The sequence below is a fragment of the Rhodnius prolixus genome, unplaced genomic scaffold (genome assembly GCF_049639745.1).
Source record: "Rhodnius prolixus isolate KJV_2025 unplaced genomic scaffold, Rpr scaffold_2, whole genome shotgun sequence".
In the NCBI taxonomy this organism is placed as follows: domain Eukaryota; kingdom Metazoa; phylum Arthropoda; class Insecta; order Hemiptera; family Reduviidae; genus Rhodnius; species Rhodnius prolixus.
Window position 1 is genome coordinate 11,850,773 of NW_027411592.1, and position 13,229 is coordinate 11,864,001.

The window sequence follows — 13,229 nt, forward strand, 5'->3', positions numbered from 1 at the left end:
ATGCCGTTGGTCGGGATACTATAATCTGATTGGATAGACTCCTATTGTAATACTCCAAATTCAAAGAAAATAATTTTCAAGTAAACTTCTTATTTTGTTCCATGGAAGACAATTTGTTAGCGAATAAATTACATTTTAATTGTTGGCTCTGCATATGGTGTACCTTTAAAACAAAACACACAGCAATTTATATAATTCAATAATAATGTTGAAAATTCGCAGAAAGTTGATCATTTCTAAATGTAATCAAAAACCTAATGGTGAGAGGCTGTTATAACTAGTCATTAAGTGCAGACGTAACTGAAATCTAGCGACCAAATTAATTCTTAGTTCCTACATAGTACATGGCGGGGATATCTTATGTTTAAAAGTAAATTTTCTTTTTATTTTCTAAGAATCGGTTGGATCTGTCTTATAGCTATAATTATACTTTTTATTGCACATAATCAAAGATTAGTTTTATGATTGTGTAACCAGCAACACGGGAGGATTAGTGTATTTTTAATTTCTGGTTTAACGCAATTTGTCTGGTACCAGCTTCTTTGTAATTATCTCGAATTGTATGATTGATGAATATATTGATAATTCTAAAGAAATATTACTTGCTTTTCCTTCCGTAATCAACTCTTGAATGAAACATATCGATTAAGTACAGGACTATAAATAAAGTTGTGTTCTGTAATTTGTTGAAGTATCTGCTAAAGGAACGCGGAATTTCCCCAAATTTTAATTTAAAATTAAAAAAATATATATATATTCCAAAAGAATATTATTAATTTTTGAACCACTGTCAAGAATGTTTCACTGAGAGTTATTTTCATCAGTGTCTGTTAGTAGCTCTTTACCACAGGACAAGTGTACTGTATACTTTAAGATTTTACTAATTTCCGATTTCATTGGAAATCTAGTTCCGTTAAAACGAAATTATTGGTTTTTACCAATGGTGACTCCATAAAAAAAGGAGAGAATCAAATAAAACACAATTCGTAAAATTTATAAATACAATTTGAACACCTCTTTGACAGAAGATTCACAAATTTAGAGCGAACATTCTGAACTTGAAGAAAGTTGATTAATCGGTGGTGCAAGTTTGCTAAAAAATTGCTGTATCAATTTTCGCGATTTACTTTAAGATCATTTTAAAGGGTTGTTTTTTTTTAAAGAATAGCATGAGGAACGTTAGTAGGAAATTTTTGTAGATATGAAAGTGGGCCAATTTGAAAGAATACAGAGAAAAGAACTGTAAAGAGTAAAAATGATAAATGAGGATCTGAATAATAAAGCGCCTAATTTGATTATATGAGAGAAGGACAAACAAGGAGCTAGACTCCATCAGTAATTACTTGGTGGCCAGCTAGACTCCATCAGTAATTACTTGGTGGCGAGCAAAACATAACTACCCCTTTCTAACTAACCTCATTTCAATACAACTCTCACTTCCACCGTAAAAATAGAAATATGCAACTCTATTTTTAAAACAAATCAAACGTACAGTCTCCTACTGTCTCTCTCTTTCTCGCCGAACTTAATTATATAAACACATTATGTACAGTTAAGGAAGTAATTTATTACTAATTAGAAATTGATTGTATTTTGGAGGTTTCGAGTGAAAATATGTATCAGGGATCTTTTGATGTTCAGCAATTAAAGTGAATTATAATGATTTTTAGTTTCATGAACTTACATATAAGTGACATAATCAGCCAATATATGAACATGTACATGCTAATGTACGTCTAAAGTTAAAGTTTGTCCATGTCCACAAATTTTTCGACACAGTTAAGCCTCTTCATCAGTGGCTCTGTTATGATAGTGTACTCGTGGACGGTTATACTCTGTGCACAGTAGATTATATAAATGCCATAGAGTATAACTCCTTGAACAGAGAATAATAACCTCCTTACGCATAATACTAGCTTGTGAGGAAAGCACACATCAATGTCGGAACGTTTCACAATCTATAAACATAACATTTTAATTGGTGCACATTAAAAACGAAAAAAAAAAAATCAAAATGCAGAAAAGATCAATAAATAACTTTACGGTAAGTTGCACTTCACGAAAGACACGTTTAGAGATAATCTCCTAGCGAACATGGGACCATTACGTAGAGCCGTACGAACCCACGAATCTGCTGGTTGTAGAGAGTTGAAATTTCGCTTAATCAAGCAAGAAACATTAAACCATCAAACCGACTGTAAGACGGTTCCAAATAGTGGGAATTCAGTAGCCCTTGCAGAAGTACTTGATAAAATTAAAGCGTCTCCTTCAGTCTAGTTGTGAACGTTGTTTACTCTTTGATAAAAATTAAGAAGTCATTAGATACTTAAATCTGAGTCTCCTCATACTTATGCTATTTCAAGAAGTTGGTTGAACGTTCTCGAATTCGGCGACGGTGTTCTCTAATTAGGTCCCTTTATATAGAATCAGCAATCTAAAAGACCACTCTTTCAGTCTAGCTTCTTGCGATCTCTAAATACCAATTTAAATAGAGATAAAATAGCCTTTGCTTGGCCAAAAACTTTTAAAAGTTAATGATAAACACCAGGGTACCCCATATAGGGTTTCTTTCTTGTGCTCGTATAGGGAAAAAAGCTTGTATATTCTGTTATAAAAGCCCATTTTTCATTAATAAAGTAATAGCAGTCTTAATAATAAAGGAAATAAATTAATGAAACTTTATTTTTTATTAACAACTTTGATTTTATTTTTATTTTTTGGTCACTTTAAACTCTACCTCTCTCTCTCTAAACACTCTCTCCTTCAAAAAACCTTTTGTTTTATTATGTTTGACTTTGTAACAAACTGTTGACAGAGTTGGTACGTGATTGTACACATAAATAGTGTAGTTAATGATATAACTAGTTGAATTTCTTTTTAAAGTTTATTTTGTGTAAGAGAGTGTTAATTAATTGCAAGATCCATGGATTTCGTTTCGTTAAAATGCACGATTGGATTATTACACTTTCTATTACTAAATGAGGAAAAAGTAGCCGATTCTCAAACTTTATTTTTACTGAGAAATTGTTTTAAAGTCACCTGAAAAAACAAAAATATTTTGTTTTAGAAAATGATTTCTGTTCAGCAAGGTGGGCTTGCGTTCAGCCAATAATTTAAGAGGTTTAGGTATTCACCTGAATATCATTGTCTGAATAGAATTCTCGTATTTTGCAAGAATCTCTTAACTAATTGATGAGATCAGTAAAAATTATTATTAATCAATCACTGAAACTATTTATCGGCTTGATGAAAACATGATAATTTCAAGGCATTTTTGTTAAATCACATTTCAATTGGCTATTTATCGTGTGTGTTTTTTTTTTTAAATCAATTTCTTTTCTTTTACAAAGTTCTCTAAAAATGAAATAAAACAAAAAAATCACATGTCTTTTCAATGTAAAAATTTTAAATGATTCTTACGTTGCATTTGGATATTTCGCTTGATTTTGCTGACTGCGTATGTACCATCTTACATACCATCTTCGTTACTGTTTTGTGGCAGTTTTTTTAAAGGCACTCTCTTCATTAATTATCTTTATCTTTACTGAGAATCTATTTTCAAGTAAACATTTGTCTGTCAAAATAAATCTTATTCCAATTATTTATTTGCATCAATAGCGATGAGAAATGAACTTCGCCGATCTATCTGCTTAGGAGTTCTAACTGTTCTAATCGAAGGTGCAGAGTCACCATAATGTTTATCAAGCTTCTCTTTAAGTCTCCTGAGGCGTTTTGCCTTTCATAAAGTAGTGTTTAATCAACACACGAAATTCTTTTTCGTCCATTTTTTGAAAATCACTCGACTTCCTCGATTCAAATGAATGCCAAACACAAAGAAATAGACCGATCTGGCTGAATCTTGGTGTGTGTTCTTCCAAGAGATGCTACTAACTAAACATAACCTCGATACGCGCCAGTAGTGCTATCTCTCTGACTTTGCACGGACTTTTCAAACGACCCTCGTATTTAGTGAATGTTTGCTGCAGATGTCAATTTTTCTACCACTAAGTCGAACAGTTTCATTCATATTCTTTCGAAAGTACTTAAAAATGTTGGCATGCTTTTATACTTATTAATATCTAACGACCTATCTTTCTGGACGTTTTGAACAATCTTGATTGTTGAAAGCTGTTCTAAAAAGGTGACTTTCAGTATTAGTTTTGTCCGTATTGAGAATAACTGTCTTTTCGCGCTACAAATATGAATATTTTGCTGCCGTTGTGATTGAATCAGCATTGAACAGCATGCGATTTATTTTTGTTATGAAATTAGTAATTGTTTTCAAGAATTAGTAAATTTATTTGTAAGGATGTAGAGGTTTGCAATCAGTTGGAGCTTCTGGACACTTCAGATTCTCAAGAGGAATTTCAGCGAGTCTGCGCGAACGCTCACAACTGGACCCTTTCTCTCTGCACACCTTAGAATCACTAAGATACAAAATAAAAATTGCTTACAATGAAAATTAATTATTTCCTTATTTCTTCTGTTAACACTTATGAGAAATTCCTTTCTCTCAGCTGGTTATGGTCAGATAGATTACGAAACACAAACATTAAGTTTGTGTGAATAAGTGCAGAAGATTATTAATAAAAGATTTTTCTACTGTTGTTGATGTTGATGATGAATTGTAATAATTTTATTCCAATATTTTGTTTTCAGAGTAAATATTATGAATAAATTCCACAGTTAATATTTCTAGTGAACAGAATCCGTATTATTAATTACTAAGTGATCAATTCTTCTATGAGTTTTTAAATTAAAAGCTACCTGATATTTCTTCTACTTTTCCGAACGTACAATTTGAAATAAATTTAAATTGAGGAAAAATGAACAATTTTCTTGCATTAAACCTTATGATTGGTTCATCAATAAATTTAATTCTTTTTGAAAGTTCAGGAATGATATTTTCTCTCCATTAATGGAAAAGTAAATTTTAGCAATATATGTATAATGATTAATAATTGTGATTTTGTAAAATATAACTTTGTGTAAGTCTGTTCAAAATGTACCAGGATGTGTTAAAATATTTACATAAATGAACAATTACTTTTCTACTTCGGAAAACTTCATGTAATTTCCTAAAAATAGATAAAAAGTTGCTCCATGGAATTTATTAATTTTTTCAGGGTGGTTCAAGGTTGGTATAAGTTTGGAAAATAGGGAAAAGCCATCGAAGTCAATTAGATGAGTGGGGAGAACTTAGTGATACAAGTTTTTGCATAATTCTCTTCAATTTTGATGGTAAAATTAGCAGGCACGCTGTCGTTGTGAAGATATGTGAGACTGCGTCCTCTGCCACTTGACGTTTCAGCATTATTATTCAGTCGTCAAAATCATTAGCAGTTACGTTGATAGTACTACCTCATTTCAGCTTATCACTTCTTCTCCATGCCGTTCCCAATAATTCAAAAAGTCTCCATAAGATGGTTTTTCCATGTTTAAAACAGAATTTCACCCAGTTTCGACGAGACTTTTCTTGACGATAATTCTCCCGTGCACGGGACAGGAAACCTAATTCGTGAAAACAGTTTACTAACTACTCCTCCAGCAATTTAAACTATCCTGGAACTTTTTGAACAGATCTTGTTTTGGACGTTATTTTTTTGGAAGTAATGCATCTTTTAAAGAACTAGCGTCTTCTTTGAGTTATCAATATTGTTAAAAGGAATTTTTAAATTAAATATTTGCTTTCGTTTCTGTTAATGCTTCCATTTTGGAAACTAAAGATTTAATAAATCAAGGTATATCAACCTTTTTCAAAATTCTACTCTTAGAGCAAATTTACTAAACATTAAGAGAATTTTAAACTTTAACTTTCTGCTAGGTTGTAACTTTGTCTGTTTACACCTATTTCATCTCAGCCTTAATGGGCAGACAATTTGTCTATAATTCGAAACCGGCGGAAGTAGACATGTATTTTCCTTTCTTCACAGTGCTTCAGGTAATAATTGCAAATTATTATAATTTTTGTATTTAATAAAGTTATTTATTTTATTTAAAAATGTTTATTTAATTTATTGTAGTTTTGCTTTTACATTGGATGGTTGAAAGTAGCTGAAGTTCTGATTGGACCGTTTGGTGAAGATGACGATGATATAGAACTCAATTGGCTCATTGACCGCCACATCAAGGTTGGTAGTTTTATTTATTTTATTACCCTTTGTGTAAACAGTTTTAATTGTAACATTGTACGCTTATAAACAATGCAGGTGCCATTTCTGAATAACTTTTCCTCGTTATGTGTTTTTCAATCGGTTCCAAGTATTCTTAACATGTAATCAGGAGGTCTCCTGATGTGCAGTATATCACAGACTTCCTGATCATGGAAGAACATCCAAAAATGGATAAAAATGATCTACTTATATAGTAACACTTGTACTAGAGAACCATCTCAGAATCTAACAGAAACCAGAAGTGCTATTAGGAAATTTTTCCTTCTGATATCATGATAATTATCAAAAATTTTCCCGTTATTCATTTTAAGGGTCTTTTCGGGGCGCAAAGAATTAGGGCTTTGCTGTGTAATGTGGAAGATTATTTGCTAAATCCTGACTGAATTAACCTTTAAACCTTTCTCATAGATAGATTAAACTAGGGCGGCCTCAAGGCCTACGCCACTGCGACCCCTTTGGATCTATTGTGGCTCCCCTCACTCTAAAGCTCATCCTCCAGACCTGTCCTTTTAATCAGACTCCTAATTCTGGAGAGCGCCTCTTGGGTAAAGCTCACCAGGCCTTGGTTTTTTCTCCCCGAGAAGTAACATCTTTAGCCAGACAAGCTCCTCGCACTGACAAAACACGTGCAGTGCCGTTTCCTCCACTTCCTGACAGAACCTGCAAAGGCTATCATCTGTCAGGTCCATGCGATGCATGTGTTTCCTGAGCCTGCAGTGGCCAGTTAATAGGCCTACAAATCATCCTTATATCCCCACGGCCTTGACGGATTAATTCTGCAGTCAGCAACCTTTCTCATAACTTTTAGTAACAAAAATTAAAGAACAAATAAACTCCCTTCACCCATCTCAAAAAAAACATAAAATATTCTGCTTTTAAATGGAAATATTATTGCTTTCCTTTACTTAAAGATACTTTGAACAAGTGCAAAAGAATTTGTCAATTTTTATAAAATAAAAGAATACATGTGGGTTCAAAAATGCAGACCGTGTACAAAAATAGGTGAAGGAAGAAAACTTTAAAGTTAAAGAGAGAAAAGTGTTTTTCAGTCTTGAAACTGGCCGCAAACGTGAGATGTCTACATAAAACATGTACTGAGAAGAATGTTGATTAAGTTCGAGACTGAACAAAAAATCAAAGATGTATATATTGAGTTTAAATAGATGTAGATCTATAAATCACTGAAAAATGGGATGAAGTATTGTTGCTGAACAGCAGCCGCTCTCAGTTCTGTATTTTACAAAATAACTTTCTGTAACATCAAGCTGGAATTGAATATGTAGTGTGAAATCAAATTGATTTCAGCTTAAATTTGTTTGCATAACTGACATCTAAGGTACAGAATGCAGGCGCACAAATTTAGTGGAAATGGTAGAAAAAATAAAATTGTTAATAGGCCGATTTCAAGATCAGTAATGTGGTAATTTTTTGTAAATGAAGAAAAAAGTGTAAATAAAACGAGTACGAATGTAAATATGACGTATGCTTTCAGGAAAAGATGATGTAATTACGGACAAAACAAACAAACGAAGAAATAAACTTTCCTTCGGTTAATGTTTCTACCCGGAATTTTAATTTAAGGGTAATTCTAAGATCTCTGTTAAAAGATAAATTTTCTAAAATTAATACTCCAAAAATTTATATTCCGCTTAAATGACTAGTGTCTCTATGCACTCAAATTTTTTATTGAAAGTTTAAGTGAAATTTGTTTCAGTCATGTATTTGTGACCCTATCGCAGTGGTGGGAGACCCTCGTATGTACCGCTAGCCCAATCATACAATCTCTTTTCGCTCTTCTGGGAGAAAGCCTGCCTAATCTAATCTAACGACAGAATATTTTCATAGAAAATCCATAGAATTTTAGTATTCCGATTCATCATTTTTACCCTCTATTATTCCAAAATAAAAGAAATAATTGGGATCTAATTACTCGTCTACTTATTCGGTAGTGAAGATTGATGATGGGTTTAGTAAATCCAGAGACAGTGGGTTCGGATTTTTAGCTTAGTATCGTCTAATATGAGATAATTGAACAAATTATTCCAATAATGAGAGTAAACGTTAATGACCACAGTCGACACCAAAAAAAGAAGAAGTTTCATCACCATTTCCTAATTGGTTAGATAATTAAAAAGTAATCTACAGAAATTACGTCCCTGAATGAAGCAACAACTACTGAAGAAAAATATGGGAGGTTTATTCATTTCTTTTCTAAATATTATCGCCCAGACGCCTTTATTGCAGAAATATTAATGGAATTCTTCGTTCTTAAACTGAATTTGTCAAATTTAAATTTATTGGAAATTTTATGTTCATAAATTTATTGAACTAAATACTTCCAATATGGCGGTTATTGACATTGTCATTGTATAAATGTCCTGATGTCCTACAATAACATGAAATTTGTAAACCTTGGACATTTGGGTCAGTAATTACATGTAAACCATTAATTGGATTTCTTTATTTTATAATGTTAGATTTTTGTGTCTTTTAATCTTCTACTGCGTGTTTTCGCATGAATTATTTTTTTAAAAAAAATGAGAATAAACACTTCAACTTAAAGAGTTGTATTTCTTTTCCAGGCTGCTTACATGATTGTGGACGAAATGCATGAGGAACATCCTGAACTGTTAAAGGACCAATATTGGGATGAAGTGGTGCCAAGAGATTTACCATATACTGTAGCTTCTGAACATTATCGCAAACATGAGCCCAAAGGATCGGCCGAATTTTATAAAGTAAAACAATCAGAAGCTTTGTATGCCAATCTAACACATCACAGGAAATCCGTTATACCTGACGATACTTATGCTGATTATGTAAGTAATTATTTTATTTCGTTAGTTAACAGTTATTTTAGTCGTTTTTGTTATTTTTGTTTTTTGGAGACTCTATGATCAATGTAATTGCCATTACAACGTTTCTAATGAATTTTGTAAAATTTAAGAATTCATTTAGTGAACGTACATTACTAAATTCATGCGAAAAGCCCTCTAAGTTTGATTCGTGCCAGCGTGACCTTAGTTTCTTTCTCCTAAGTAAGTAATCGAAGTATAAATAACTTTAGGCGAACATACAAAATCCACTAGAGACTAGATTTGCAAGACAATCGATTTTAGAGAACATCATTTCCTGTTATTTTAATATTAAGTAAAGACCACTCTCTTGAATTGTCAAAGTTGTTTTTTTTTTTTTTCTCAACTTTACGCTTTTTCGTGTGCAATTTTTTGACGACCCACCTTTATTGTATTGGGAAACAGAAGTGAACAATTCCCTAAGCTGGAGACTACTGAGAAACCCATCATAGCTTTAAGTAGCGGATGAAACAGTCTAAAGAGAGATATTCTAACAGCTTTTTCTACATGAAAATTAGTATATCAAAATTCGATTATGTTCATTAACTCAATATACACGAGTATTGTACATTGTGTTAATGCTGAGTTTTGAGATTGTTTTGCAAATTGGCAAAGATATTTTAAAAATGGTTTAAAGCTTTAGGAAAAATGATTAATTATTTCATAAATCACAGAAATATTTCTGTTGAGCTCATCACAAGTTTAAACACAACTTTAAATCGTCACATCTGGCACTTGATTTAGAATTGTTTATAAAAAAAAAACTAATAACAAAATTCAGCACAAAAGTTAGAAGTATATTATTCTTCATTGCTTGCATTAAAGTTGCATATAATATTATGCAATCACTTTTCTATTGTTCCCATACATTTATATACATATATAAGTACGTTTGTTGAAGATTAATTCAAGTCATAAAATAAAGTGTTCTGAAATTATCTTTCTTAAATACTGATAACTTTATTGCATAATCAGCAAAATTATTGTGCTGCTTCAAAAATATAATCCCTTTCAATTATAACCATGGAAAAATAAGGATGGTATTGCGAAGAATTTTTATCTGTTTTTAATAATAAGTCACTTACACAGGTTAAGCTTATCTATGTTTAAACAAATCTTACCTGGAAAGAATACTACATCATGCTAGTTTGCTGTTATCTTGTTTTGTAAACCATCCTTTGTGATGTGACTAAATTTCTCTTGATCCTAGTAAAATTGAACTATTGCGATCGTGTCAAATGTTCTAAATTGAAATAGATGCTTTGAAACCCTCTTCTAAAAGGGCTTTGCAGATCTACCGAAGGATTTCCAAATCTAACTCTAGTATTAGAATAGGATTCCGTTTCCATTCTAAACCCACAGAAAGCCTTGAATCCTCATGCTCCTAAATCTTCGCAAATACGTGTAAAATAAGATAAATATATTGTAATAAAATAATATAACTCAAACAATCAATAATTGATTGTAACAATTATTAGAACTATTTTCTAAAATTACAAGAACTATACTTAGGGTCTCCTATCGTTAGCGATGGAATAAAATCCGAAAACGTGAACATAAATAGGTTTCTATTCTTAGATTAGCCAATACAATTGGTTAGGTGTATTTATTATAAATAGCATTGATCAATGATTTACAATAGAGAACAAATCAATAACCTTGTGAAGTGTTATAAAGAAATTACATCGTATTTAAAAGGCGATGAAAGCTTGTTTCAAACATTCCAGGATTTGAGACAGTCTACTTTATTCAATGAAGTGAAAAAACTCACTAAACTAACGAATTGTTATTTATTTTTCAATCAAGTTTTTATCTTATTTATGAAACTCTTTTTGCCAAATATTTTAATTATAACTATTTACATAAAACCAGATGACATTTAGAGTTGTAGTTCAAAGGGCGAAAATATGTTTTGTTGATGATAAATAACTTCGCAAATATTTGTATTAAAAAACAAGTATTTAAATTTTGTGTAGGGTAGAACATCCTCTTGTTTAGATAAATTTAAATTTATGGAAATGTAAAATCAAACAGTACCAGAAGTTATATTTTACAAATTTTTTAAGGTTTTTAAATTTTAATAATGTTTAGAATGTCTAGTTTCTTTCATTGAACAAAAAGACACAATTAATTTATAGAAAGAGTCATTTGAATGTGGAATGAGACTGCGTTTACTCTAAAAACTAATGATATTTCCACTATCTGCGGAAATGGGTTACCTTTTGAACTTCTTCCAGCTGATTTGGTTCCTTCAATCTTCTCTTCTTCAAAATTCCAAGACTGTTCCATCATCAAAGGTAGTGTTTATTCTGTTTAATGGGCACAGCAGGCTTGGAAAACATACAAGCCCGCTAGATCTGGTCTATAATCTGGCAATTGAAGGTTTTGCTAAAAACCTGAAAAGATAATAAATACTATTTGTCTTGAAAGCAAAAGCTAGTGGGAGAGGTATTAAATTGAAAACTACATGGTTCTCTGCAAATTGTGATCCTAGAATGAAATTGTATTTCATGGGTGCTTGCACGTCATATTAGCTCGACTTAGAAATTGCATTTCTTGTAAAACATAATTCTCACTATGATTTAGTGATACATTTACTATAACTACTTATTTATATATTACTTTGTTTTATACCATGATATCTCACTTTTGATATTTCACTTTTGTCTCTTTACTGTGTCTGGCATTTCGTCTTTCTTTATTTGATAATTTAAAATGCACATCATGTATGTCATTTAAACGATGCAATTAACCGATAGAGGAGTACGAAAAGGAGAGTAGCTTTTTTGCAAAATTTCACTCTATTTAAAATCTTATCGTGTCCTATTTCACAGAGCAAATTTGCCAGCAAACTACTTACATTGTAACATTCTTAAACAACGCCAATATTGTCCACTGTTTAATTACATTGTATAATGTATTATTGAACTAATTGATATCAAGATAAACTCTATTACAATTAATTAACGTTGAAATTAACTATTCTCAATGAGTGCCCCTGGGAGTTAACATTTAGAATTTAAGTTACTATTCGTATTGTGGAATAATTTTTCTTTCGAAGTTCACTTTTACAAAAAAAAATAGCAAAGATCTAAATCTATCACATCAAAATTTAAAAATCTATTGGGGGCGCACCAAGAAGTTAGAACTTTATATTGTTCAAATAACAGTTATGCTAAACCCGCAATTCACATATGTGCTGCATTTTTACATACTTATCCAAGTTGAACTATAACTAAATACATTCCTAGCTTAATCTTATTATTGCAGCGCCTGCAGACGAGCTGCTAAATTTGAATTTTAGCTATAAGCTAAAGAAAAAGGAAAATTCAATATATTTAGAGAAAATAAGTGGCCTATTTTTCGGAAAAAAATTAAAAAAATTAGAAATAAAAGGAATCTTTAAAGTTGCTTTCTGGTTAGTAGGATTTTTATGAAATCTTTTTATCTTATTAGAAGTAACATTCATATTTTGAACTGGCTGTAGTTTTTTCGATTAGGAGATACTGATAATGCGCCCAATAAACAGATGGATGTCTATTCAGTTATAATAATAAAATAATAATAATAATAATAAAAGCCGAAGTTAGAATCATACTTTCTGTAACTCATGGATATGGATCCCCTACTACTAAAATTTGACTTGAACTTACTTTTGTAAACTTACAGCTTAAGGAATCAGTCAAAGTTTACAGGAAAAGTATTCTTGTAAACACAAATTACAGGATCGTCGTAAAAAAAAAAAGAAGACGTATCTAAATCAACTTGTTGCATATAAAACATGAATGCTTACAATTATTGACCTAAATTACTTATATTAACAATAATCGTAAAAGTTTAAATATATGTACCTAAAGTAAAGTAAAAGCTGAATTTAAATTGTCTGCATTATGATTTTTTTACTGCAGTGGAGATTTAACATAATCTCGAACTATTATCATTATTATCTGCAGTAACCTTTGCGCGCTAAGTAACTCCTTCAAGGTCGCCATGGTAATGGTTATTTTACATTCCTTCGTCAGTATGTAAGTTTATTTGGATGGAATAATACATTGAGGGTTATAAACCGGATAATAGTTAGTTAGCTGGACGGGAGTGCGGTGGACATATATCATATATGTATTTATTTAAACTATTGGATTTCAAAGAATGGAATTATTTTTCGGTTAATAGCTCTATTATTAGTTACAGTTTCTTTTTT

The 13,229-nt window shown here is 31.3% G+C and overlaps 1 protein-coding gene across 4 annotated transcripts in view; it reads left to right on the top strand.

The window, feature by feature from the left end:
- The window catches only part of Best2 (bestrophin 2), a 196,647-nt gene that overhangs the window by 169,304 nt on the left and 14,114 nt on the right, over positions 1-13,229 (top strand). For all 4 annotated transcript variants that reach the window (XM_074117797.1, XM_074117799.1, XM_074117796.1 and 1 more), the window contains exons 6-8: positions 5,825-5,941; positions 6,024-6,131; positions 8,756-8,992. In XM_074117797.1, coding sequence (XP_073973898.1) covers positions 5,825-5,941; positions 6,024-6,131; positions 8,756-8,992 — 462 coding nt within the window. The remainder of the gene's footprint in view (positions 1-5,824; positions 5,942-6,023; positions 6,132-8,755; positions 8,993-13,229) is intronic.